A 25,456-nucleotide genomic window follows, 5' to 3' on the forward strand; every position below is an offset into this window, starting at 1 on the left:
CTTGTTAAACTTAGTGTCAGTTTTTTTTCTCTGTTTGAAAATTCATCTGTTCTAGTTTTATTTTGAAAAATTTAAACTATCACAGAATATAGATGCATCTAATAATGATGGCATTTTAAAAAATTTAGTAAAGAAATGTCAGAGAATGATTCCAAATCTGTGTTTAGTGTGTGTCCTTTTTTCCAACCTGTTTTATAATGTTAAGTGTTTCTTTCTGATTAGAGAAGTAAAACATTTGGAAAAAACTGAAGAGTATAAAGAAGGAAAAAATAAAATCACCTGGTCTCATGCAGAGAGAATTTCTATTAATATTTCAGTATATATGCAAAAATATCTTTAAAGATTTGGGTCTTATTGCTAATACTGTGTCGAATGCTGTTTTCATTAAAGTTATATTGTGTGTCCTTATGTCATTATATATTTATTCAATGGAAGATTTTTTAGTAACTCTGATGTTCTATCTTATGAATATTTAATAGTTTAATCATCCCTCTATTTTTATAACTTTTTTTTTTTAAACCCCACTTTTGTTTATTTATTTATTTTTGGCTGTGTTGGGTCTTCGTTTCTGTGCGAGGGCTTCCTCTAGTTGTGGCAAGCGGGGGCCACTCTTCATCGCGGTGCGCGGGCCTCTCACTATCGCGGCCTCTCTTGTTGCGGAGCACAGGCTCCAGACGCGCAGGCTCAGTAGTTGTGGCTCACGGGCCTAGTTGCTCCGCGGCATGTGGGATCCTCCCAGACCAGGGCTCGAACTCGTGTCCCCTGCACTAGCAGGCAGACTCCCAACCACTGCGCCACCAGGGAAGCCCTCATCCCTCTATTTTTCGATGGCTATGTTGTTTCCAACTTTTTGCTGTGAGAAAAATCCTTATATAACATATGCATGTCTGTTTCCTAGACTTGGAATTATTGGGATAGGGTATGAGCTTTTTAAAAGGTTCATTACTTAACATTTTGCCAAATTGCCCTCTAAGAGATTTGTACAAAGTTATGTTCTCCCCTTAGTATATGAAGTGTATAAAAGTGTCCCTGTTTCTCCATACCTACAATAAATACTCTGGACAGATGAAGTTTGAAGGTAACTGATGGAGAATCTGTGTGAGTTGTCATTAGTGATTCAGATAGTTTGGAACAGGGATTAGACTTTCAGTTATCTGTTGCTACATAACCAACTATATCCCAAAACTTAGTGGCTTAAAACAACCATGATTTATAATTTCTCACCTTTCTTTGGGTTGACTGGGCTCAGCTAGGCTGTTCTATTTCCTGTGATATAACTGAGGGCCCTCCTGCAGATACATTCAGCTGCAACTTGGCTGGAATATCCTGTGTCTTCTCTCCTTGTGGCCTCTCATCACTTAGTAGTCTATCTAGAGTTTCTTGGTAACAACGCAGCTGGCTTCTAAGAGGGAACATTCCAAGAAGACAAGCCCCTGGGTGCAAGCGTTTATAAAACCTCTGCTTGCATTATGCTTGCTCATGTCCTGTTGGTCAAAGCAAGTCACATGACCAAGGCCAAAATCAAAAGTGGGAGAGAACTACACAAGCCTGTGAATACCAGGAGATGTGGTTCATTGCAGACCGTTGATGTAATGGATTACCAGAAGTAGTAAATAAGTTTCAACTAGCATTGCAACTCTAATTGATGAGCAATAGCGCTTTGGAGCACTGTGTTTAGAAGAATTTGGAGATCAACTTCTGGATCAGTAGGAAAGCGTATTGTGACAAGTTAATGATGTTTGCAAGGGCTGAGGTGAGGAGGTTGGTATAATGGTGTATTTACCATCCTTAATTTAATATCTGAATTCATATCATAAAGCCACAAACGTCAACATGAAAGGCAATTCAAGAGCTTACATGTAAGCCCAACTACTTTAAAAACATTGGAGTACTTGAGTAAAGTGATCCTTAAGCTTTTATTCATCCTGGTTTCGTACTGACAATTAATACAACTGGTAGTATAAGATATCAATAATTGGCATCTTGTGCTAGATTAGTTTGCAAGATACCCGTATTTCACACCAGGACTGCTCTCTCCCATTGCTGAGTGAAAAAGCTGTAGCAGGGTTCATAGATGAGGAGCAAGTACCTATACTAGTGATTACGACGGTGCCCAAGGTCATAGTATGGGTGGGTGGATGGCTAGATGGATGGAGACATAATCTCACATATACACGTGTTTGCATGTGTGAGTGTGTGATTTTAAGAGCTTGACTGAGTTGTGAACTTGACCCTTGGATTTACTCGTGTAATTTAACCAGTATTATCAGTGGCAATATTTAAGAGTAGGCACTGTGGCCTATGCCAGTGGTCCCCAGCCTCTTTGGCACTAGGGACCGCTTTCATGGAAGACAGTCTTTCCACGGACGGGGTGGGGGTGTGGTTCAGGCGGTAACGCGCGAGCGATGGGGAGTGGCAGATGAAGCTTCCCTCGCTTGCCCGCCGCTCACCTCCTGCTGTGCAGCCCGGTTCCTAACAGGCATTCCGAGGGAGACCTATAGGAAAATGTTCCTATTCCTCCTGATACAGTAGTGCGGAGTCTCTTTTATGCTTTTCCCTCTCACCCCATACTCTGCTCCACCAGAGGAGGTTCTGTGTGTGTCAGCAGTTTGGTGTTTGTCCTCCTCCCCCTTCTTTGCACACCTATACAAGCATACATTCATTTATTCATTTATTTTTACCAAAATGAGTTTGTCCTATGTGTACAATTCTTTGACTTTTCCTTTTTATTTAATACCTTAGATCTTTTCGTATTAGTACTTAGAAGTCAACACCATTCTTTCAGTAACTACAAAATATTCATTAATTATTTAGCTGGACATCAATTATTTAGTTGGACATTTAGTGTTTTTCCATTTTTTTTCTCAGTTTCTAAAAATGTCATGAACATAACTAATACATAAACTGTGGTCGTATGCAAATGTTTTTATAAAATAGTTGTGGAAATTGCTGAGTTAGGCTGTATACGTATTTTAGCTCTTGATAAACGTAGTAAAATCCTGCTAAACACCATAAATAGGGTCTGAAAATATTGAAGTGATTAAAATGCATAATTATAAGATTAATTAAAAGCAGTATTTTTCATTAAGTTCATGGAGTCACACACAAAAAATAGGAAAGTGGTAGAAAGTGACACATTGTGCAAAACTACATAATGAATCAGAAAGCCCCAAATGGAAACAGGGCATTCACCCCCTAAATTCCTTTTGGAATTGGAGTTGGTCCAACTATTGGAGCCCTTCGACTGTCACATTCAGATTAATTTGTGGTTTTACTATTTGTGGTTTACAGTTAGGCCAACTTCCAAAAAATCTTTACCATCTTATCCTCACATCATGCAGTGTGTAGGATTATTGTCTCCTGTATCCTTGCCAGCACTTGGTGTTACCAGCCTTAAGTTTTGAGTAATCTAATGGACAAAAATGGTATCTTGTTTGAATTTGCGCATTGTTGGTTTTGGCCATGCTTGTCATCTTTCCCTCTATTTGTTGCTTATTTGAGTCTCTTCTACAAATTGCCTCTTCCATATATTTTCTCTATTTTTCTATTGCTATTTTTCTTAATGATTTATGTCATTATGTACTTTTTTGTATTTTTGATATCTGAGCCAGTTAGCTTAATAGAGCTCTCCAAGGTATTTTTGCTGTGCACCCTGATAAGTAAAACGTTTTTGGTTATATACTCTCATTATATGTCTATTTATTTATAGATTATACACGTGTATTGTTGTCAGTCTGTGTCTTACATCTTAGTAAAGCTTATTTTTTCCTTGTTTTATTGTGTTTTAAAAATAAGTGTAAATAGGGGTGCTAACCGGTCCACAGCCCAGTGTAGAGTTTAGTGTGCATTCACCTAGGAAATCAGGAGTTGTGAGCGAAATATGATTTAGGCCCTTTACAGGCCAGTTAGGTTGCCCAAGAAGAGCATGCTCTCTGTTTTGTGACATATCTGTAAGTGTGCATATCTGTAAGCCCCTGGCCACTGAGTACTCTGGTGAAGTGGAAAGTAGCCAAGGGTCAGACCTTGGCTCCGTTACCTTTATTAACCATACAACTTGGAGAAAATTGCTTACTCTCACTAAGAACCAGTTTCTTCATGTGTAAAATGGAGAGGGTAGTCCTTGTCTTGCCTACTTTATAGGCTTATGATGTGAGTTAATCTATGTGAATAAACTTTGAAAAACTGTAAAACATGGGGTACATATGAAATACCTGGGTATTTATGTTGCAAGGTCATAACCTTGGGTATATAAGACAACATACTTCAGGATCATTTATGCTGGAAAACAGTTGAAAATGGCTGGCCTACTAATTGTGGTTCAGAAATATTTTAAGTCTTCATTGTGTGCAGATTTGAAACCTCTTGAAGGTAGAAACTATTACACATGATGGTCAATAAGTTTTGTTGTTGATGGTGTATGTACATTTAAATAATATACATATTTGGTTTTTAAAATGTTTTCTATTTAAGAAAGCCCTGTGATTTAGGACTTAGAAATCAGCTTATTTGTGAAATACCCAGTGGCACTAAGGAAGACTTTCTTGAAAGAGTAAAGTAGCTATTGTCCAGGGCTGCAGAGAAAAGGCAGGACCTGGCATGAATATATTCTCCAAGATAGCGAAGAACTCAAGGCATTGTAACGGTAGGGTCTCTCATGTAGGTGGTGGAACTGAATTATAAGGAAGGCGGTGTATGATACAGCATACCCAGGAGTGATGATGAAAAGGCAGTTTTGAACGTGGATAATGCTGTTTTTAAGAAATGTGTTTTATAATTTTTTTAAAAAATAAATGAATTTAACTGTAAAATTATTATTGTCTGTAGAAGCTAGTGGATGGAGGGAGGAGAAATAAAAGAACTGAACCCGTTTTCATTAATAAAAAAGAATAAGAAAATTGGGATTGCAGCTGTGTAAATATATAGGTTTGAAATACTTTACAAGTATTGACACTCAGGCTCTGCAACGGTGCTGGAAAACAGGCGCCCTCAGGCCCGTGCTGCTGGCTGGCCAGGCCGGCCCATGACCAGTAGTGGCCTGAGTAGGCTGGGACTGAGCTGTGGGCAGTGGGCCAGGCGAGGTCACATTCCTTCTGAATACTCTCCCCTCCTTCCCTCTCCTTTGATTCTCAGAACAACCCCATGGGGTAGAAAGCAGGACAGGCCAAGTCCAGTTCAACTCACTAAACCTTTTATGCTGACCCAGATGAGTGGGAAGGGGCGGTGGCATGCTTACTTATTATATCTACTTTCAAAAACTTATTTAAAACTCTTGGAGGGGTAGAAGACAGTGTGCAAAAAACAAACGAAATCCTTTGTAAATTTGGAAGAATAGATGTGTTTCTCAGAAATAGTTCACACTGAGGAATTTCTGTATTTCAGAAAAGAATGATAAAAGGACTTTTTTTTTTCTTACACAGAGGAATTCCATGTCCATCTTGAACATTTACCTAATAATCTAGATTTCTACTCTGTCAAGTCAGGCCCCCACCCTCACCCCCCACCCCCTTTATTCTTATGTGAATGATTTTCAGTCCAGCTGCTGTTCCTTTCTCAGTGGAGCTGCAAAAGAAACTCTGAATTGGAAACAGGCAGTATTATTGGTAAGAGAAATAAAATCTTTTGCTGGGGTTCTACATCCTTTCTGTAACTACCCAGCCTGCTATTAAAGCCTTCTTGCAGAAGACCCTGAGATTAAAATATTTCACAATTTTTGGCTTCAGTTCCTCAAAAACATTACAGGAGAAATGTAATAGATTATTCAAGTTGAATAGATATGATTAATCTTGCTGTGTCGGTTACTGCTGTATGACAAACCGTCCCCACACTCCAAGGCTTAAATTAATCACTGCATATTACTGAGCACAGGTCCCTGGGTTGGCGGGGCAATTCCTCTAGTTTCTGTTGCATTTATTCTTGTCTGAGATCAGCTGTGGGTCAAGCAGGAGGCTCTGCTGATCTTGGCTGGTCTAAGATGGTCTTTTCTGAGATGGTGGGAATGACTGGGCTCTCTTCCATGGTCTCATTCCCAGTAGGCTTGCCCAGGCTTGCTCTTGTGGTGAAGGCAGGTGTCCAAGCAAGTGAGCCTTAGTGCTCCAGGTCTCTTGAGGCCTGGGCTCAGAATTGGGGCAGCATCACTTCATGCACTGCTTTCCATTGGCCAAAGAAAGTCTCAAGACCAGCTCGAATTCAAGGAGTGGAGAGATAGACTCCGTCTTTTGAGGGAAGTTGGAAAATCACATTGCACATGTTGTCAGAATGGCCATCATTAAAAAGTCTACAAATAACAGATGCTGGAGAGGGTGTGGAGAAAAGGGAACCCTCCCACACTGTTGGTGGGAATGTAAGTTGGTGCAGCCACTGTGGAAAACAGTGTGGAAGTTCCTCAGAAAACTGAAAGTAGAACTACCATATGATCCAGCAGTCCCACTCCTGGGCATATATCCAGACAAAACTGTAATTCAAAAGTACATGCACCCTATGTTCGTAGCAGCACTAGTCACAATAGCCAAGACATGGAAACAACCTAAATGTCCATCAACAGACAAACAGATAAAGAAGATGTGGTGTATATATATATATATATACAATAGACTACTACTCAGCCATAAAGAAAGAATGAAGTAATGCCATTTGCAGCAACATGGATGCAACTAGAGATTATCATACTAAGTAAGTCAGAAAGAGAAAGATAAATGCCATATGATATCACTTATATGTGGAATCTAAAATATGACACAAGTGAACCTATCTATGAAACAGAAACAGAACCACGGACATAGGGAATAGACTGGTGGTTGCTCAGTGGTGGAGGGGTTGCAGGGGGAGAGGGATGGAGTGGGAGTTTGGGATTAGCAGATGCAAACTGGTATATATAGAATGGATAAACAACAAGGTCCTACTGTACAGCACAGGAAACTATATTCAGTATCCTGTGATAAACTATAGTGGAAAAGAATATGAAAAAGAATGTATATATGTATAACTGAGTCACTTTGCTGTACAGCAGTAATTAACATAACATTGTAAATCAACTATACTTTAATAAAAAAATTAACAAACAAACAAACAAGAAAAACAAAGGTTGTGGATATAGGGAGAGGTGGAGAGTTGGAACCTTTTTGTAATCTGTATAGAACATGTGCCCCTAAATTTACTGAACCTATTTGAAGTTCATGGTTCCTCTGTCTCAAATAGGGGATTACACTTGATCCTGGTCACACTGCTGATCAGGTACTACAGCTGTGTAGAAAATTAAGTGGACCTGTGTGTGTAAGTGTCTTCTTTATTAAATCAGTTAGTTCCTAACTCCTGTAGAGCAGGGTTATTATTTTTTTTCCCTTTTCATGATGTGTTTAGTTGGTTTGGTAGTCTCCCTGGGCTTTGTCATTTTAAGGTTCAGAATGGGTCCTAGTGCCTCATTTGTGGGGTGTGGAGAAGATATTGTAGGTTTCAGTTAATTTAAGAAAGCTCTCAAGTGTATAACCTCCCCTGTCCTACCATACCCAGAATCCATTGACCAGGCACTTGCTGTCATATTACCTCCCGTGTTTTATTTTCCTCCTGGTACTTAGCACTGGCTCAAATTCTTGTTCATATACTTTTTGGTTATTTTGTCTCCCCTCACTGAGATGTAAGCTTCCCAAGAGCAGGGACCTCCTCTGACCTGTTCTCTACTGAATTCCCAGAGCTTAGAAGAGTGCCTTCCTCTCCTTAGGAGATGCTCAATAGAGATTTGTTGAATATTTATAATAAAAATTTTGTGATTAAACAAGTCCGCAGCTCATTAAAACACAGCGTGTTATGTGCCATGTCTCTGGTACATTGTAGACACTCATTAAGTGTTTATGGAACCTTTAGGGAGGGTCATGGGCAGTGAGAGCTCAGAGAAAATGAATAGTTGGAGCCACCAGGGGTTTTTCCAGATGAATGCGATGAAAGACAGATGAGCAGGAGAGTTTAGAGTATGATAGATTTGTTGAAATGTTAGACTGTTGGATTTCAGGCTGGGAAGGAAGGAAGTGGAGCAAGAAGGAATCTGATGAACTAGAACAGAGAGTCTCCCAAGACCAGAGACCCCACAGAGGGAGAGTAGTTAGACATGCGTGCTGGAGGTTGGGGGGGTCGTGTTGATGCAGTATGATCGCTGGTGTGCTGGTAACTTCAGATTATGTGCCAGGTTATGGGCACGATGGGATCCTGGGATTAAGGAAATGAATGGCTCAAGTGGTTGAAGGAGCTTGAGGAGGGGGGAATTAACAGCTGTTGTTTGAGAGGGTGCAGCAGGACAGCTGGTGTCCTTAGGGGAATGTCCTTCACAGCCAGGATATTGGGGGTAATGCTTTGAGGAGAGGTTTGCTAACAACCGAGCACTGCTTGCACAGGAAGTTTCTTTACAAGACAGAGGCGGAGTGGAGGCTAAATCAGGGACAGACTGAGCAAAGCCTGGACAGACCCAGCAAATGCTGGGTCAAGGGATGGATTGGGAAAGGGACTGGAGATGGTATGAACTTGGGCATTGAGAGGCTTGATGGATTTAGTTTCAGTAGAATCTTAGAGAAAAGTGACCCTGGGACTAACCAGACAAGAGGCCGTGACTCATTTGGCCAAGGGTGATGGTCAGCCTGGAAGTTCTGGGCTCTGCCTGTGTGGAGGAATTTTAGGTGGAACTCATGGGAGTTTTTACATGAGTTCTCAACAGATGTGTTCCCATTTATTACTGCAGTATTTTCATTGTAGGTCTTTCACAATATTGTAAGTGTCTTTTTAAATTAGAAATGGCATTTTCTAAATGTAAACTGTTAAGAAATGTGAAACAATGATATATGCAAATACTAAAGGATAACGATTTAATCAATTTGTGTAGCTCTATTTATCATCTAAAATCCAAGGATTAGGATTTTCAGAATCTATTTTTCGGTCATAAAGTTTTTTACATAGGTATTAATCAAAGTAGCTATTTTAAATGTAAATATTTAATCTCTTCTTTTTGCTGTTAGTCATTTTGAAAGTCCAAACTGTGTGGTGAACCAGAGCAGAATTTCATAATATTTAAACCACAAAGTTGCCTAATAGGCAACAAAGTAGGCATGATAGCAGTGGAAGATTTTACAGAGTCCCAGAACCACCTGGCAATAATTTTAGGAAAAACTTTTGATGATAAGCTCATAAATAGGGACTCTGTAACATAAAGAATAATTAATAGTAATTGGTTTCTTGCCTTTTAACCCTTTGGTCAGACTTGTTCCATTGAAACGAGCAAGGCAGGTTAAAATAATCTACAGAATTTAAATTGTCTGCTTGTGCAATACAGGTGAGTTTATTTTACACAGCAACAAATTGTCTAAACTCTGTGGGTTTAGACAATAAACAAATGTTTATTTTACTACTACTTGTGTCTGATGCTAAGTACTTTTTTAAACTTCTTTTTTGAGTATGTGTTTTATTTTATTATGAAAAATTTGATACATACCAAATGAGTATAACGTTTGTCCGACATAAAGAAAAATACAATGGTTGATCACTGCACCGGATACTCAGCTTTAAAAAGAGAACATGTCTCAGACCTTTGGAGCCCCCTCTTGCCCCTCCTTGACGCCATTTCTCTGTCGTTCCCCCTACCCCTTGCCCCCATGGGCAACCACCATCCTGAGTGCTTATAACATGCCAATGGTTTTCTTTAAATTTTAACCACATATGTTTGAGTCCATATACAATGCATGGTTTAATTTCCCCAGCTTCTTCTTGTAACTTCATAAAAGTGAAGACATTCTGTATGTGACTTGCTTATTTTGTTAAACATAATTATTTGTGAGATTCATCCCAAATTGATGTGGTTCATTTTTATGACTGTGTTCAGTGTATGATTATACTACAATATAAACATTATCTATTGGTGGACATGGGTTTGCTCTTTTTTTTATGGCTTTATGTGAGCATTATCTTATGTCTCCTCATGCACATTTGCAAGTTTCTCTCAAACATATAACTAGGAGTATAATCGAGGTGGTAAGGTGAATTTCGACTTCTTTGAATAAATCTAAATTATTTTCCGAAGTGGTTGTACTATTGTACTCCCTCCAGCAGTATATGAGTTCTTATTGCTTCATATCTTTGTCAGCACTTCATATTATCCAACTTTTACATTTTTGCCAGTCTGGTGATTGTCAGATGTTTCCTAATTGTGGCTTTTACTCTGAATTTCCCAGGTTAATGAATTTAAGCATGTTTTATTAGGTTCATTGTATATTCATGTTTCTTCCTCTCTGAAATGTGCTTATATCTTTTGTCTACTTTTCTTTGTGTCTTTTTTCTTTGGATTTTGAGGAATTTTTTTTCTTTATTAAACATAGATAGTAATCTTTTGCAAATCTACTCTTTGGGTTTGTATCTTGCCTTCACTTTTTTTAAAGGTTATACTCCCTTTATAGTTATTATAAAATACTGGCTATATCCCCTGTGTTGTACAGTATATCCTTGTAGCTTATTTTTATACATAATAGTTTATATCTCTTAATCTACACGTATCTTGTCCCTCTCCCCTTTCCTCTTGCCACTGGTAACTACTAGTTTTTTCTCTATCTCTGAATCTGTTTCTTTTTTGTTATATATTCACTAGTTATTTTTTAGATTCTACATATAAGTCATACCATACAGTACTTGTCTTTCTGTCTGACTTATTTCACTTAGCATAATACCCTCCAAGTCCATCCGTGTTGTTGTAAATGACAGAACTTCGTTCTTTTTTTATGGCTGAGTGGTATTCCATTGTGTGTGTGTGTGTGTGCGTGTGTGTGTGTATGTATATAAAATCACATCTTTATCCATTCATCTGTTGATGGACACTTAGGTTGCTTTCATATCTTGGCAGTTGTATATAATGCTGCTATTGCTGCTATGAACATTGGGGTGCATGTATCTTTTCCAATTAGTGCTTTTGTTGCCTTCACTTTTTTTTTGATAAATTTATTTATTTTATTTATTTATTTTTGGCTGTGTTGGGTCTTCGTCGCTGCGTGCAGGCTTTCTCTAGTTGCGGCAAGCAGGGCCTACTCTTCATTGCGGTGCGTGGGCTTCTCATTGCCATAACTTCTTTTTGCAGAGCACGGGCTCTAGGGGCACGGGCTTCAGTAGTTATGGTGTGTGAGCTCAGTTAGTTGTGGCTCGCGGGCTCTAGAGCGCAGGCTCAGTAGTTGTGGCGCACGGGCGTAGTTGCTCCACAGCGTGTGGGATCTTCCCAGACCAGGGCTCGAACCCATGTCCCCTCCATTGGCAGGTGGATTCTTAACCTCTGTGCCACCAGGGAAGCCCTGCCTTTACTTATTTAAGGTATCTTTTGATGAATATATAATTGTTTATCAATCTTCTGTAAGTCATGGCAGATTTTTTTTTTCTTTCCAGTCCTTTTATCTTTTTCCATTTTACCCTTTGTATTTCTTTATGTTTCTGGTTAGTACCTCCAGTACAATGATAAGTATTAATAGAAGCAGCTACAGCTCTGACTTAAAAATAACTGCTTCTAATTTTACCATTAAGTATGATATTTAATGAAGATTTTTGGAGGGTATTCTTTCTAGGTTAAGAAAAATCTCTGCTATTCCTAGTTTGGTAAGAACTTTTATTAGGAGTGAGTGTTAAATTTTATCAAATATTTTTTCTGCATCCATTTAGATGAATTTTTAAAAAATTTGCTAACTCAGCAAATTACTGTGAATTGTGTTTGTTACACTTGTTAATGGTAAGCCAACCTTTCATTCTTGGAGTAAACCCAACTTGGTCATGATGTACCTTCTCTTTTACACATTGCTCCATTGGGCCTGTTGATATTTTGTTTAGGACTTTGCCATTTGCGATAATAAGTGAAATTGCCTTGTAAATTCCCTCTCTGTACTGTCATTGTCTGGCTTTGAAATCAAGGTTGTTCTAGCCTCAAAAAATGAGTTGGAAGGTATTCCACTTTTTGTGTCCTGGAAAAGTTTGCGTGAGATTGGAATCAGTTGCTGAGAAAGGTATATTAATAATTTTCAACTGTTGTGATGACTTTTCATTTTCTCTGTGAAGTTCTGTTTTTTTCTTTAAGTTTTGAAATTACATTGTCAGGATGCATTTAAGTTTAGAATTGTTATGTTTTGTTAAGTGTAGACTATGTCATCAGAATGAAGTCAACATTTTATCCTGGGGAGTTGACCTCTACCTCCATTTATACTTACGGTCTTGCTTATTTGTCTGATTTTAATATATCATACCAGCTTTAACAAAATTTTTTTAATCTTGAAATTTAGTTTATATTGTTGCAATTACTGGTATATTTAAAATTTTTTCTGCCTTCTTATTTTGTGCTTTCCTCTTTTATACTTTCTACTTTTGCCTTTTTTTTTTTAGAGGGGGATGTTTAAAAGGGTAATACATATATTGTCTTTTACATTAGTCCCAAAATACTTAGTAGTAGATAACAAATTTTCCCCTCAGTAGTTGACTTTACAAGAAAGATAGATTTCAGTATGCACCACAAGTTCAGTAAGAGGTTATTAGAGGAAAAACCTGATAAAATCCCTTCATAATTTTGGAAGAAGTTATTCTAAAGACGAGTGCTGATCTTTGTTTAGTGGGAGGAGTTAAATATGTTGGTTAAATGCTTTTCACTTTTTTTTGTTAGTACTTATTGATGGAAGCAGAGTGTTTGGTGTGTTTTTTAGACTTAAACACTAGAATCTTCTGTTAATAGTCTGATATTTATACTGGCTTTCAGTGATTTAAAATAAAATGTCATTTTTTATCAGGACACCAGGCAACGTCAAGTGACTTCTGTTCTAAGGTCTGTACCTTGTGGGCACAGAGAAATGATAGGCTTTGTCCTGAGGGGTTCGTATGGCCCAACATTATATATTGATATTAAATCAATGTCAGGTAAGAGTGAGAAACCCCTTTCTTTGTATGTCAGTATTGGGCTAACCCTCTGGGTTCATACAAGCATGGCCGAAGCATAGAGTGGAAAATGAAGCAAAGGGGGGAGAAGCAGTAAAGGAACAGTCAGAAAAGCAGGAAGGAATACTACTGGAGGTATGCAAGTGGACAGAATTGCCTGTCTTTAAACAGATTATTTTAAAGGTGTGCATAGGAGCTCTTGGTACGTAACTGAAAGCTCGTTGTCACATACTGGGAAGATCTCAGAAGCTCTATGTAAAATAACTGAAGTGTGTTTTTATATCATCAACTTTTTACCTGGTAAGATGGAAGTCCAGACAGTTCTAAACTCGTTTTGATCATGAGATTAAATAAAAATGCTTTTTATTAGATGCTTCTCAATAATGAACCCAACTCCGTCTAGTAAGAGAGCCCCTGCCAGGAATGGGGAAGAAAGCAAGATTCTTTCTTATTAAGTCCTTAAACCTTAGTTTTTCTTCAGGTCCCATTTGTGTACTGTTCTGTTAGTCTTTAGTCAGACATCTACCTGATTATTGCAGTTTGGGGATCTGTAGATTTTTTAGTAAGCTTTGGAATCCCCCGTATCAGGACTTCACATGTAACCTACTTAGAATCAAGTGGAATATGTTTTCTTCCACAAAAGAAGATAACAGTTTAAAAGAGTGAATCATAGTCTTGAGCATACAATATCATAAATCTTTAAAATTTGTTAGTGCTCTGCACACAAGATTGCAAAGGGTTCATGTACTTAGGCGACAAGATTCTATCAAAGATAGAATTACTTCTCCTAATCCTCATAATAAATCAAACACATGGGGAAAAACTGTGACAGTTTCTGGCTTCTGTGGCACTGAGTGTGATAACACCTACTGACCCAAATATCCTAATATGACCTGAAACAACTCACGTGGCTCTCTGAAGCTAACTCATCTCTGATTGAAGATCTTCTTTATCTTCAGAGACATTCCTGAAAAGGGTACATTGAATGAACCATCCTTCTCTCTGTAATAGTTGATATAGGCAGGCCCAGGTGTACAGAGGAGGTAATTTTTATAATTAGTACTTTTGTTTGCTTTTTGAGAGGATTATTTGTATTAGGAAGTACTTTGCATTTTAGAATCTTGCTTTTTGAGGGTTCCTGTATGGGTTATTGTCTCTCAAGTTTAGTATTGCAGGGACCTCCCTGGGAGCATGTTCTCTAATTAGCAGAGGGATCGAAAGGTTAGATAGGAGCGTTTCCTTGCTTTGTTTTCTTTCCTCTCGGGAATGGGGCCAAGCCAGTCATTACAACTTCTGTGAAACAGAACAGGAAGTAATTGGAGATTTTTATAGAGCAGTGTGGAAAGTTGGCTTTTTACTTTAGAAAGTTGGTTGTATGGAGTTTCTTAGGTAAAAACCACGTGTTCTTGGTGAAACTATATATGACACTGAATTCTTACGTTTCCGTCTTGGTAAGAAGGCACCCCAAAATCCAGTATATGCCATTTAGAGTAAACGCTTCTTGGATCTACAATGATAACACTGCTGTTACTTCCTTAAGGTGATCAGCTTCTAAGACTTTTTCTTTTCTTTTTTCTAGCTTTATTGATAAATAATTGACATAGTCTAAGACTTTTTCTTAAAACAGAGCTTCCAGCAGTAATATTTTCATTACAGCCTTCTCACACATTTGTTTGGTCTGACCTCTGGTTAGGAATTATGGTTCTGTTCCCCTGTTTTACAGAACGTGAAAATTTATGCATTTATTTAAATATCTGAGCCCCTAATTTCTGTCAAACATTGAGCATCTAATGGGAATAATTAACCAGACAGACTTGGCCCTTACCCTTACATACGTTGTAGTCCAAACACAAAAGCCCTTACATTGAGTTAAATTACAAGTCAGAAGTTTTACGAATTCAAATTAATTTCTAATTGCATGAGAAAAGATGAAATTAACTGAATGTGTTACATAATCTGCCAGGCCCTGGGATGCAGAGGTGAAATAGGCAAGGTCTCCAAACTAGAAATTCTCAGAATTTCATAATATATTTTGATAGTTATTATTTAGTAATGTAACAATATTTATCTAATACCTACTGTTTGCTAGGTGTGGTGCCAGATGCTTGGGATAACACATTGCATGATAATAATGGGAGGGGATTTTTTGGTTTGCTTTTTGTTTTTTCAAATTTTGAGAAAACAGTTATTTGAATCAGAGACAACTTTCACTTTTACTTGTATTTTAAGTTTTTGTCTGTTTGTTTTATGTAATATCTGCTGTTTATGGAACACTTACTACGTCCAGGTACTCTGGTGAGTGTTTTTATCTGCCTTACGTCATTTACTGCATACATTTTACGGACCTATCCACCGGATTTTGAGCATTTATATATTCAAAAACCTTAAAATGAGGGCCTCCAACCTTAAAGAACTGGCAGAGCTGGAATTCAAACTTGGGATGGGTTGGCAGTTGTGGGGCTGTACCCTACCCAAAAAGATCTTTCAGCAGTTGAGTTTTGTGGTAAAACTTCCATTTACAGTGTAAGTAATAGATGATCAGATTATTAAAATTCACCAGATCAAAAAAGAGGCCGTCGAAGATTTGTGATACCCGACTATGGAATTTATTCACCATCTTATGTAAGCAATATCATATATATTGTAACCGGCTTAAAAAAATCTTCCATACTTCCATATTTCAACAAATATGGCTATTGCTATAAACCTAGGGTCAAGTTTATAATGAAACTGAAAAAACAAAAATGCCATAAAATTAGGTTGAAAATTAGTGTATTTTCTTACAGTCAGGTGTCCTGTATAAAGGGAGTGTCTTATGCTTGATGGCATTAAAAATCGGTAGCTTGAAGAATGTCTTTTTTAGTAAAGTTTTGAATTTCTTATAGGTCTGGGCTTCCATTGACCTTACAGTTCTCCATTTAAGAGACTAACAGAGAGAGTAGTGTCTAAGGTAGCTCTAACGAAGACATTCACCTGCTGTAGTGTTGCCTGTCTCCATCTGAACATATCCCTGCCTCCCTGATTTCTCTGGCTAGAGTAGAAATCTTGTATCGTTTTTGAAGGGTAGAGAACAGGGCCATTTGCAGTTGTGATCCGTGGCATTAACTGACCTCAGTCTGTACTGACTTGCTTTATTATTTCCCTAAGTATCTTACCACAGCAAATCAGGTGTGATTTTTAACTTGCCCATCTTTCTTGTATTTTAGGTTACTTGTAAGTGATGAGGCATCTCTTTTGTCATTTCTGATTTTAAATGGCATTAAATTAGAATTAACTCCTGAGTAATTCAACTGATGTTGTACAACTTAGAATATAAACCAGACAATAGATTACTGAAGCTAACATTCCAAGTAATCTCTTTTTTTAATTAATCAATTAATCAATCAATCAATTAATTTTGGCTGCGTTGGGTCTTCGTTCCTGTGTGCGGGCTTTCTCTAGTTGTGGTGAGTGGGGGCTACTCTTCGTTGCGGTGCGTGGGCTTCTCATTGCTGCAGCTTCTCTTGTTGTGGAGCACAGGCTCTAGGCGCACAGGTTTCAGTAGTTGCGGAGTGCGGGCTCAGTAGTGGTGGCTCACGGGCTCAGTTGCTCTGTGGCATGTGGGATCTTCCCGGACCGGGGCACGAACCCGTGTCCCCTGCATCGGCAGGCGGACTCTCAACCACTGCGCCACCAGGGAAGTCCCTCCAAGTATTTTCTAGTGTGCCTTTAACTTTTGCTGGGCGCAAATGGAAATCCTCAGCCTCTGACTGTCATAAAAAGGGGTTGTTACCGTTTAGTAATACAAATTAAAACACAGCTGGGAATGAAGTAGTTAGCCCAGTCTCACAGACATTAGCCTCCTTCTGTTTATTTCCTCCTGTTTGTATTCCTAGAAGCAAACAGCTGTGCATTCAATTTTATTCTTTATTCCTTTACTTAAAATCTGGATCTCAAAAGAAGCAAACTGGGCATTTAGGCTTAGAAAAATTGCCTTATCTTTTTTAGTTGAAACAATGATTTATCCATAATGTTAAAAAATTTTTTTGAAGTAGATTTACCCACAATTTCACCATCATCCATTTTCATCTAGCTGTAGCCATAATCTTTGTATCCTTTAATAATCTGCTGTTTTCACTAGATGGTTGCTGTAATATTTTCTTACACTTCTGTAGAGTCATTAAAATGTTAACCTCTGCATAGTATTCCATTGTTGAACGTTTCATTTAAAACTCTATGCAGTTCACTTAGTTCCAAAGTAACATTACTTTCAGTAATGAATAACATCCATTTTAAGCTTTACTGTTCAAATGTCTTTTCTGGACATTGTACTAATTAAATATTAGTATTCTCTTAAAGCCATTAATGTTGTGCAAATTAGCATAGGTTAAAAGTTTCAGTTCAAAGAAAGTCAGGTCTGAGTAAATGAAAACTTTTAATTTGAACAGTTAAAATTACTACCCAAAGTATTTGAAGTATTTCTTAGTCTCAAATCTATGCAAGGCCTTGAGGGATGTGTCACAGGCCTTGGTGAGTTCATTTTTTATGTAGTATATATGTAGCAGTGTTCATACATAGCAATTTTTGTGTAACTGGTAGTAGAAGGCTGTTTATTATAGCAAGTTGATGTGACTCCTTCAGCTGATAATCTGTCTATAGTGGGATTAAGGTGATTTTACCAATAGGGCATAGTTGGCTTCTGTGATTTGTTTAGTGATAGGTCCCCACATATCTCTTATACATAACATATTATGTATCTGTCATCCATGGACTTATTTTCACTCTGTTAAATCTGTGTTTTTAGTGTCTATTATAAGCAACTTTTTGTAATATAGTGCTTTCTTCTGAATTTATTTATTGTATGACATAGAGATATACTATAATCCCAGTGTTGTTCATTTTTTTCAGATAAAGTCCTTGCTATTGGACACTTGGATAGTCACCTCCTTCCCATTGCTGTCATCATTATCATCATCTACCTTGTATGATTTTGTAGGCAAAAGCATAAATTATTCCTTTTCTTTTAAGCCAAAGAATTTTTTTTTTTTTTGCTGTACGCGGGCCTCTCACTGTTGTGGCCTCGCCCGCTGCGGAGCACAGGCTCCGGTCGCGCAGGCTCAGCGGCCATGGCTCACGGGCCCAGCCGCTCCGCGGCATGTGGGATCTTCCCGGACCAGGGCACGAACCTGCGTCCCCTGCATCGGCAGGCGGACTGTCAACCACTGCGCCACCAGGGAAGCCCTAAGCCAAAGAATTTTTAACTTTAGTTATCATATGGCAGCCAAATGGGGCATAACAATATATTATGTGAAATAAAATTTTGTTTCTGAGTATAAAAGAAATGCTCCTACTGGGAAATATAGAAAATTAATACCAAAAAAAATACCTATACTCTACCATCCACCTATACAAACTGTTGACATATTTTTAGTTTTCTTCTTATACATTTATACACATAAGGGAATTGGGATCATAGTATACACATTCATAAATTGATTCCATTAATATGTCTGCAATTTTTCTATTAAATAAATTGTCTTCTACCTCTTTCTAGTAATTACTGGAAAAGCAATACATGGTGATGATAAATTCAGGCAGTTTATATAAAGGGGTGTAAGAGGACTGAAAAAGTTCCTATGCTTTCAGCCCCACTAGTGACAATTTCTTATTCTATAATGACTACACAGTATTGTATTATATAGATGTATCATAATATATTTCATTAGTTTCCTCTTTTCAGTGGTTAGTTTTCTAATCCTTTTTGTTAAAATAATTTAATTCTATGGTAAACATCCTTGAACATAAATTCCTTAGGACATTTTTTTTTTAGATAAGTTCACAGTTGTATTGCTGGGTCAATGAGTTTGAATTTTAAATTTTTGACATTTTATAGTAAGGTATTTTAAAACTAAATTTAGTGGGAGGGTGCAAAGGCTTTATAATTTTAATGTTGTCCTAAGAAACAATTTTTTTGCTACTTGAATATTCTATGGCTAAATACTAAAATAAAATCAATAGTAATAATAGTGTTAATAATAATAATAGCTCATATTTATAAAAGAAAGCAGTGAGGTTTTTGCTTTCATTTAAATCAGAGGATTTGTTTTAGTAACACATATTAATATTTTATATTAGAAGTGTTCAGAATATTCCCTAAAGAAAGAATATAGGAAAACTTAAGTATTTTTTATGGAATTTTTTTCTTTCACTCTTCAATTTTACCCTCATTTTTTGAAAGGAAGAGAAAAGCAAAATTTTATCTCTCTCTCTCTCTGTCTCATAGCTTATTTTGAGTTAATCATTGGTTTTTCACTGGGAAAATACTTCAGTAAATGTCATAAAACTTCCATCTGAATTGGCCAAAATATGTTTCTCTGTCTTTCCAAAGACTGAAATGTTAACCTCATTTGTAAGAAAATCCTTAATGTGTTCCGAGCAGACAGTTTAATAGTTAGCTACATATTAAAACACACAGCCAATACCCCTTTCCCACTCTGTGATTCCAATGTGCACCAAAGGTTACTGTTTTAAACTCTCAGATTTAACAGATAGGATCTTACACAAAGTGAAAGTCAACCTTTTATAGATTCAAAATGGAACCTTTACTTTCTAAAGTGGGTTGGCTACTCTTCCTTCTCTAGGATTAGCAGGTATTGAGATTCTGATATGTTGAGAATATGCCAGTGAAACAATTTCTAGGAGCAAAAACTTTTTGGCATCGAAAGAAGAGGATTTACTATACCATATGTGCTTTTGGAAATTAACCAAGATTGAGTTATGTGTGTGCCAGCTTCAAAACAGCACTGAGAACGTACTTTCCTTCAGGGCAAAGGAAAGAAATATAATCTTGATTATTCAAATTAGATATCCCTTTTAAAAACAGAAAGAGTAGATTTTTCTGGGGTCAAAAAGTAGTCTTACTTTTGTTCCCATAATATGAATTTGCTCACTTTCATTTAAGTAAATGACCCCCAAAAAAAAAAATTAGTCATCTGATGTAAATCAGAGATCTTTTAAAAGCAATTGTACTATGATGCAATCATTTTTGGGAAAGTGCAGGAAGTTCACAATTAGGTTTATTGCTTTAGCAATTGCTTTGTATTTATGTTGAAATACAAGTTTGTTTTAATATAAAATGGAATTATTATACATTTACCTTAATGTTTTTCCTTATTACAGAACTTACACTTAAGTAATTTGAATGAGAGGACAGGTTGCTACTCCAACTTTCAATTTACTCCCACTGGAAAGTTTTTAAACATTAAATTGCTTTACTTAACAAATACTTAGTGAGCTCCTACTATGTGCTAGGCAAGCTCTGATTTTTTTTCTGCCAGCATCTTGGTAGATGATTTTAAAGTGATGACCACTAATTTATGCATTATTCTTCCATAAGAAATGGGTTTCTATTTAATTTTAACTCTCCTTCCATATAAGAGTGTTATATTGAACCTTTTTGGGAAAATGTTTTCTACTGAGGCAAAGAAAATGGGTAAGTTATGGGTAAAACAGATTTTTCTTGAACATGAAATTGCTGGACATAATTCATCCCTTCAAGTCATTTCCGTGAAGACAATATTATTTTTTCTTGCGATGTTTTAAGATTTAAAGGAACCAAAATTATAAGGCACTGTCTCTCTATGCACTTTCTAGTTCAACCCTTCAGTTTTAGGATATATTCCTTGTCAGATTGCTTTGTGAATTTAAAGAATAAAGCACTTAAACATTTCATCTTGTAAGAATGTAGGCCTTGTGAATAAATTTAGATAGAAATTTTGTTCCAAGTATGATATTAGCAAGGTAGTGATGAAATAATACCTGAAATTATAGGGGGGAAAACTAGACAGTGTAATTAGACAAGTACTGTAGTGAGTACGGAAGGGTCAGCATTCACAATTACTTTGGAAAAATGCAGCTGGCTTTTTCATTTCCTTCGAGTGTTTACAGTCTTGGTGTGTCATCGCATCCCAGTATTTTCAAGCAGCAGTAGGATGCTGTTACATCAACTTGAGATTAAAATATTCTTATTTGAACATTAATTGCTAGAATAAGAAAATGTTTTTCTAAAGCTATTTTACTCATACATCAGAAGCAAAGAATTTCTAGTTTTATTTTTCTATGTCTTGTAACTACACAATTTTTGCTTCATCTTTTAAAAGGGTAACATTGTATCATGTAAATACTATTACTCATGTTGATTTTCTGGTTAATTGAGAATGTGTTTTGTGTATGAAAAACAAAAAAGGCATTTCATTGAAAAATGTTTTTATAGAGGTATAGCGTAGAAAAATAACCAATTTGTGTGTGTTTTAAAATTTATGTTGAAGCATTGAATTTTTATACTGAATTTAAGCTTGGCTTCGCTGTGTGTATCTGGTTTTAATAATAAAGTGTAATCAACTAAGATTTGTGCAAAATATCAAATTACTCCTTGTTAATTTTTTTTAAAAGATGTTTACTACTGTCTTAATGTTTTCATCATTTCTTAAACTTTTACTTTCTTATGTTCTGTTCCTACATTTGTGTGGTGCTTTGGTGCATAATTAATAAAAGTAGTTCTTTGTCATGAGTCATGTTCAGACTTTATTATAAGAATCATTTGTTTAGGACTTGCACAAATGCACTGTCTCATAGAAATAATGTGTAGATAAATCAGCCAACTCATGATGTGTAATACTGATAGTACTGGAAAACTTAATTCATCTGCAGTATTTTTGGGGGCAGATACATCCCTCTACTGTAACATTGTAAGGATTCTCCTTTGCCTTCCCCCTCCCTTCTTAATCAAGTGTGATGGAAACCTCTTTCTCTAGCTCTAAGCTTCGGCAGATGGCTCCTGGGCTTGCTATAGGGTCTCCAGTGGAGTTTTGTTATGGGTACATGGAAGCTGGGGAGAATAACCACGTGAATATGAACAAACCTGGGCTTCCCATTTGGACACTTCTTAGTCTGAACTAGGTGCTTGAGAACTAACCAAGTTAGTACCAAGAACTAACCAGCAGGTCCTCTATCCTCCATGTTCTCTATTCACTCAGTGCTTCTTTTCTTCCTGGCCCACTTCCAATGGGGACACAGTCTTACTCTTTCTTCTTCCTTTCCCAGAGCAGTTTCATAGCCCATGTGCTGGTTTCTCCAAGTATGAGTGTGTGTGTATGTGTTTTCCTTTATTCATTCCTTCTTTCCCTCCAACACTAGGAAGATGAGAAATAAAAACTCTTTCTGCAGCCCACCTCCCTTCCCAGCCCATTCCCTCCACTGCCCACCTCTCCCTATCCAACTGTCTCCTTGTTGTTTGATAGACCCCCTTCTATCAGTTGTGTAGCCACACAGGTTATAGGTCTTTGGGCATTAAAAAGCTATGATTTGTCCAATTGAGAGTGACACGCTGACTACCCTAGACGTTTTATCACTGATATTGGTGTTAGGATTTAAGGAGCAAAGAGTCACAAAAGACACTTCAGAGTTTAAGAGAGGAAATGTACTTAGAGGCTGTGAATGTAAATAATAATCATATTTGAGGGAAGAGGAGAAAAGGGATGCAGAATTGGCCATAGGTTTTCCTCTTTGCCCTCTTTCTCTTCCCAAGTTCCTTGCATTTGAAGCCAGGCAGGATGGAAGAGGGGCGTGAGGAGGGCAGACTGGGAAAGAGGAGAGAAAGAGGGGGGGATCTCTTGGAATAGAGCACCGAGAGGGAAAGTCTGCAGGGTCTTAACCGTCCTTTGAAGCAGAAGTTCTTAACCTTTTTAAAATCTGTATTACACACACGCGCACAACTGTATGATTGCAGAGCAGGCCAATTATGTTGAAATACAGATAGGACAATTTTCAAACATATTTGTGATACAGTAATATCTATATCACATTAAATAAAGTCTAAAAGTGAGTCTGATAACTGGTAATTTTGGAGTGGCAATGAGTGTAAATGATATTTCAGGATATCTGCAGTGAATATAATATGATAAAAAATATCTGAATTTTCTTGTTGATAAAAATCAGAGGTGCTGCTAATACAAGTGTGGCCTGTTGTCTATATTCATAATTAAAGGAAATGTTAAATTTCAGTTAGAGATCAGTGATGATAAAGGAAAATTTCTTTCTCACCTAACTTAATGGATTTTCTGAATTCCATCCCCAGATCTCTGTATTCCCCCATTTCCTTGGGTACTATTTGTATGTAGGGAAAAAAGCAAATTGGAGTCTATCTTCACCTTGTAGCCCCTTCCCAATGAAATAAACTATACCTCTAAATATAAAACGCAGGGAATGATTGTCATATGTAATAAATTATTAAGGAATTTGTAATCTTCCATCAGAAGCTGTTTTGCATATCAGCAAACATCTACTGAGTGCCTGCGAAGCCAGGGACCGATATAGGTACTTTTAGATAATTTATCTGATTTTGTATATTTTCTCTTATTTATGGGTAGCATTTAACATGTGCCTTTTTAAAAAGACATGTGAGGGGTTTCCCTAGTGGTGCAGTGGTTAAGAATCCGCCTGCCAATGCAGGGGACACGGATTCGAGCCCTGGTCTGGGAAGATCCCACAAGCCGCGGAGCAACTAAGCCTGTGTGCCACAGCTACTGAGCCTGCGCTCTACAGCCCGCGAGCCGCCACTACTGAAGCCCACACACCTAGAAGCCCGTGCTCTGCAACAAGAGAAGCCACCGCAATGAGAAGCCCACACACCATAACGAAGAGTAACCCCTGCTCACTGCAACTAGAGAAAGCCCACGTGCAGCAAAAAAGACCCAATGCAGCCAAAAATAAATAAATAAATTTATTAAAAAAACAAAAAAAAACCCTGAGAATCCCTCTTGCGAGAGCACCAAAATCACAACTAACTGCTGAACAATCATTGACAGGAAGACACTGGCACTCACCAAAAAAGATACCCCACATCCAAAGACAAAGGAGAAGCTAAAATGAGATGATAGGAGGGGCACAATCAGTGCAGCAAAAAAGACCCAATGCAGCCAAAAATAAATAAATAAATTTATTAAAAAAACAAAAAAAACCCCTGAGAATCCCTCTTGCGAGAGCACCAGAATCACAACTAACTGCTGAACAATCATTGACAGGAAGACACTGGCACTCACCAAAAAAGATACCCCACATCCAAAGACAAAGGAGAAGCTAAAATGAGATGATAGGAGGGGCACAATCACAATAAAATCAAAATCCATAATTGCTGGGTGGGTGACTCACAAACTGGAGAACACTTATACCACAGAAGTCCACCCACTGGAGTGAAGGTTCTGAGCCCCACGTCAGGCTTCCCAACCTGGGGGTCCGGCTATGGGGGGAGGAATTCCTAGAGAATCAGACTTCAGAAGGCTAGAGGGATTTGATTGCAGGACTTCGACAGGACTGGGGGAAACAGACATTCCACTCTTGGAGGACACATACAAGGTAGTGTGCTCATCGGGACCCTCGAGTGGTGACCCCATAGGAGACTGAACCAGACCTACCTGCTAGTGTTGGAGGGTCTCCTGCAGAGGTGGGGGGTGGCTGTGGCTCACTGTGGGGACAAGGACACTGCAGCAGAAGTTCTGGGAAGTACTCCTTGGCGTGAGCCCTCCCAGAGTCTGTCATTAACCCCACCAAAGAGCCCAGGTAGGCTCCAGTGTTGGGTTGCCTCAGGCCAAACAACCAACAGGGAGGGAACCCAGTCCCACCTGTCAGTAGACAAGCAGATTAAAGTTTTACTGAGCTCTGCCCACCAGACCAACACCCAGCTCTACCCAACACCAGTGGCTCCCATCAGGAAGCTTGCACAAACCTCCTAGATAGCTTCATACACCAGAGGGCAGACAGCAGAAACAAGAAGAACTGCAGTTCTCCAGCCTGTGGAACGAAAACCACATTCACAGAAAGACAGTGAAAAGGCAGAGGACCATGTACCAGATGAAGGAACAAAGTAAAACCCCCGAAAAACAACGAAAAGAAGTGGAGATAGGCAACCTTCCAAAAAAAGAATTCAGAATAATGATAGTGAAGATGATCCAGGACCTCAGAAAAAGGATAGAGACAAAGACTGAGAAGATGCAAGAAATATTTAACAAATACCTAGAAAGTTAAAGAACAAACACCTAGAAAAATTAAAGAACAAACAAACAGAGGTGAACAATACAACAACTGAAATTAAAAATACACTAGAAGGAATCAATAGCAGAATAACTGAGGCAGAAGAATGGATAAGAGACCTGGAAGACAGAATGGTGTAATTCATGGCTGTGGAACAGAATAAAGAAAAAAGAATGAAAAGAAATGAGGACAGCCTAAGAGACATCTGGGACAACATTAAAAACACCAACATTTGTATTACAGGGGTCCCAGAAGGAGAAGAGAAAAAGGACCTGAGAAAATATTTGAAGTGATTATAGTTGAAAACTTCCCTAACATGGGAAAGGAAATAGCCACCCAAGTCCAGGAAGCGCAGAGAGTCCCAGGCAGGATACACCCAAGGAGGAACACACTGAGACACATAGTAATCAAATGGACAAAAATTAAAGACAAAGAAAACTTATTGAAAGCAACAAGGGAAAAATGACAA

At 37.8% G+C, this 25,456-nt stretch overlaps 1 protein-coding gene across 11 annotated transcripts in view; it reads left to right on the plus strand.

Annotated features, from left to right (window-relative positions):
- Positions 1–25,456, plus strand: part of PLEKHA5 (pleckstrin homology domain containing A5) — a 265,581-nt gene that overhangs the window by 13,316 nt on the left and 226,809 nt on the right. The window contains exon 4 of one of the 11 annotated variants that reach the window (XM_024129060.3): positions 17,809–21,552. The exons of the other annotated variants lie outside the window; for them this stretch is intronic. Within the exon in view, the coding sequence (XP_023984828.1) occupies positions 17,809–17,812 (4 nt within the window). The 3' untranslated portion in view covers positions 17,813–21,552. Of the gene's footprint in view, positions 1–17,808; positions 21,553–25,456 lie in introns of those variants that run through there. 11 annotated transcript variants of the gene reach the window in all.

This window comes from Physeter macrocephalus, chromosome 6 (assembly GCF_002837175.3).
Source record: "Physeter macrocephalus isolate SW-GA chromosome 6, ASM283717v5, whole genome shotgun sequence".
NCBI lineage: Eukaryota > Metazoa > Chordata > Mammalia > Artiodactyla > Physeteridae > Physeter > Physeter macrocephalus.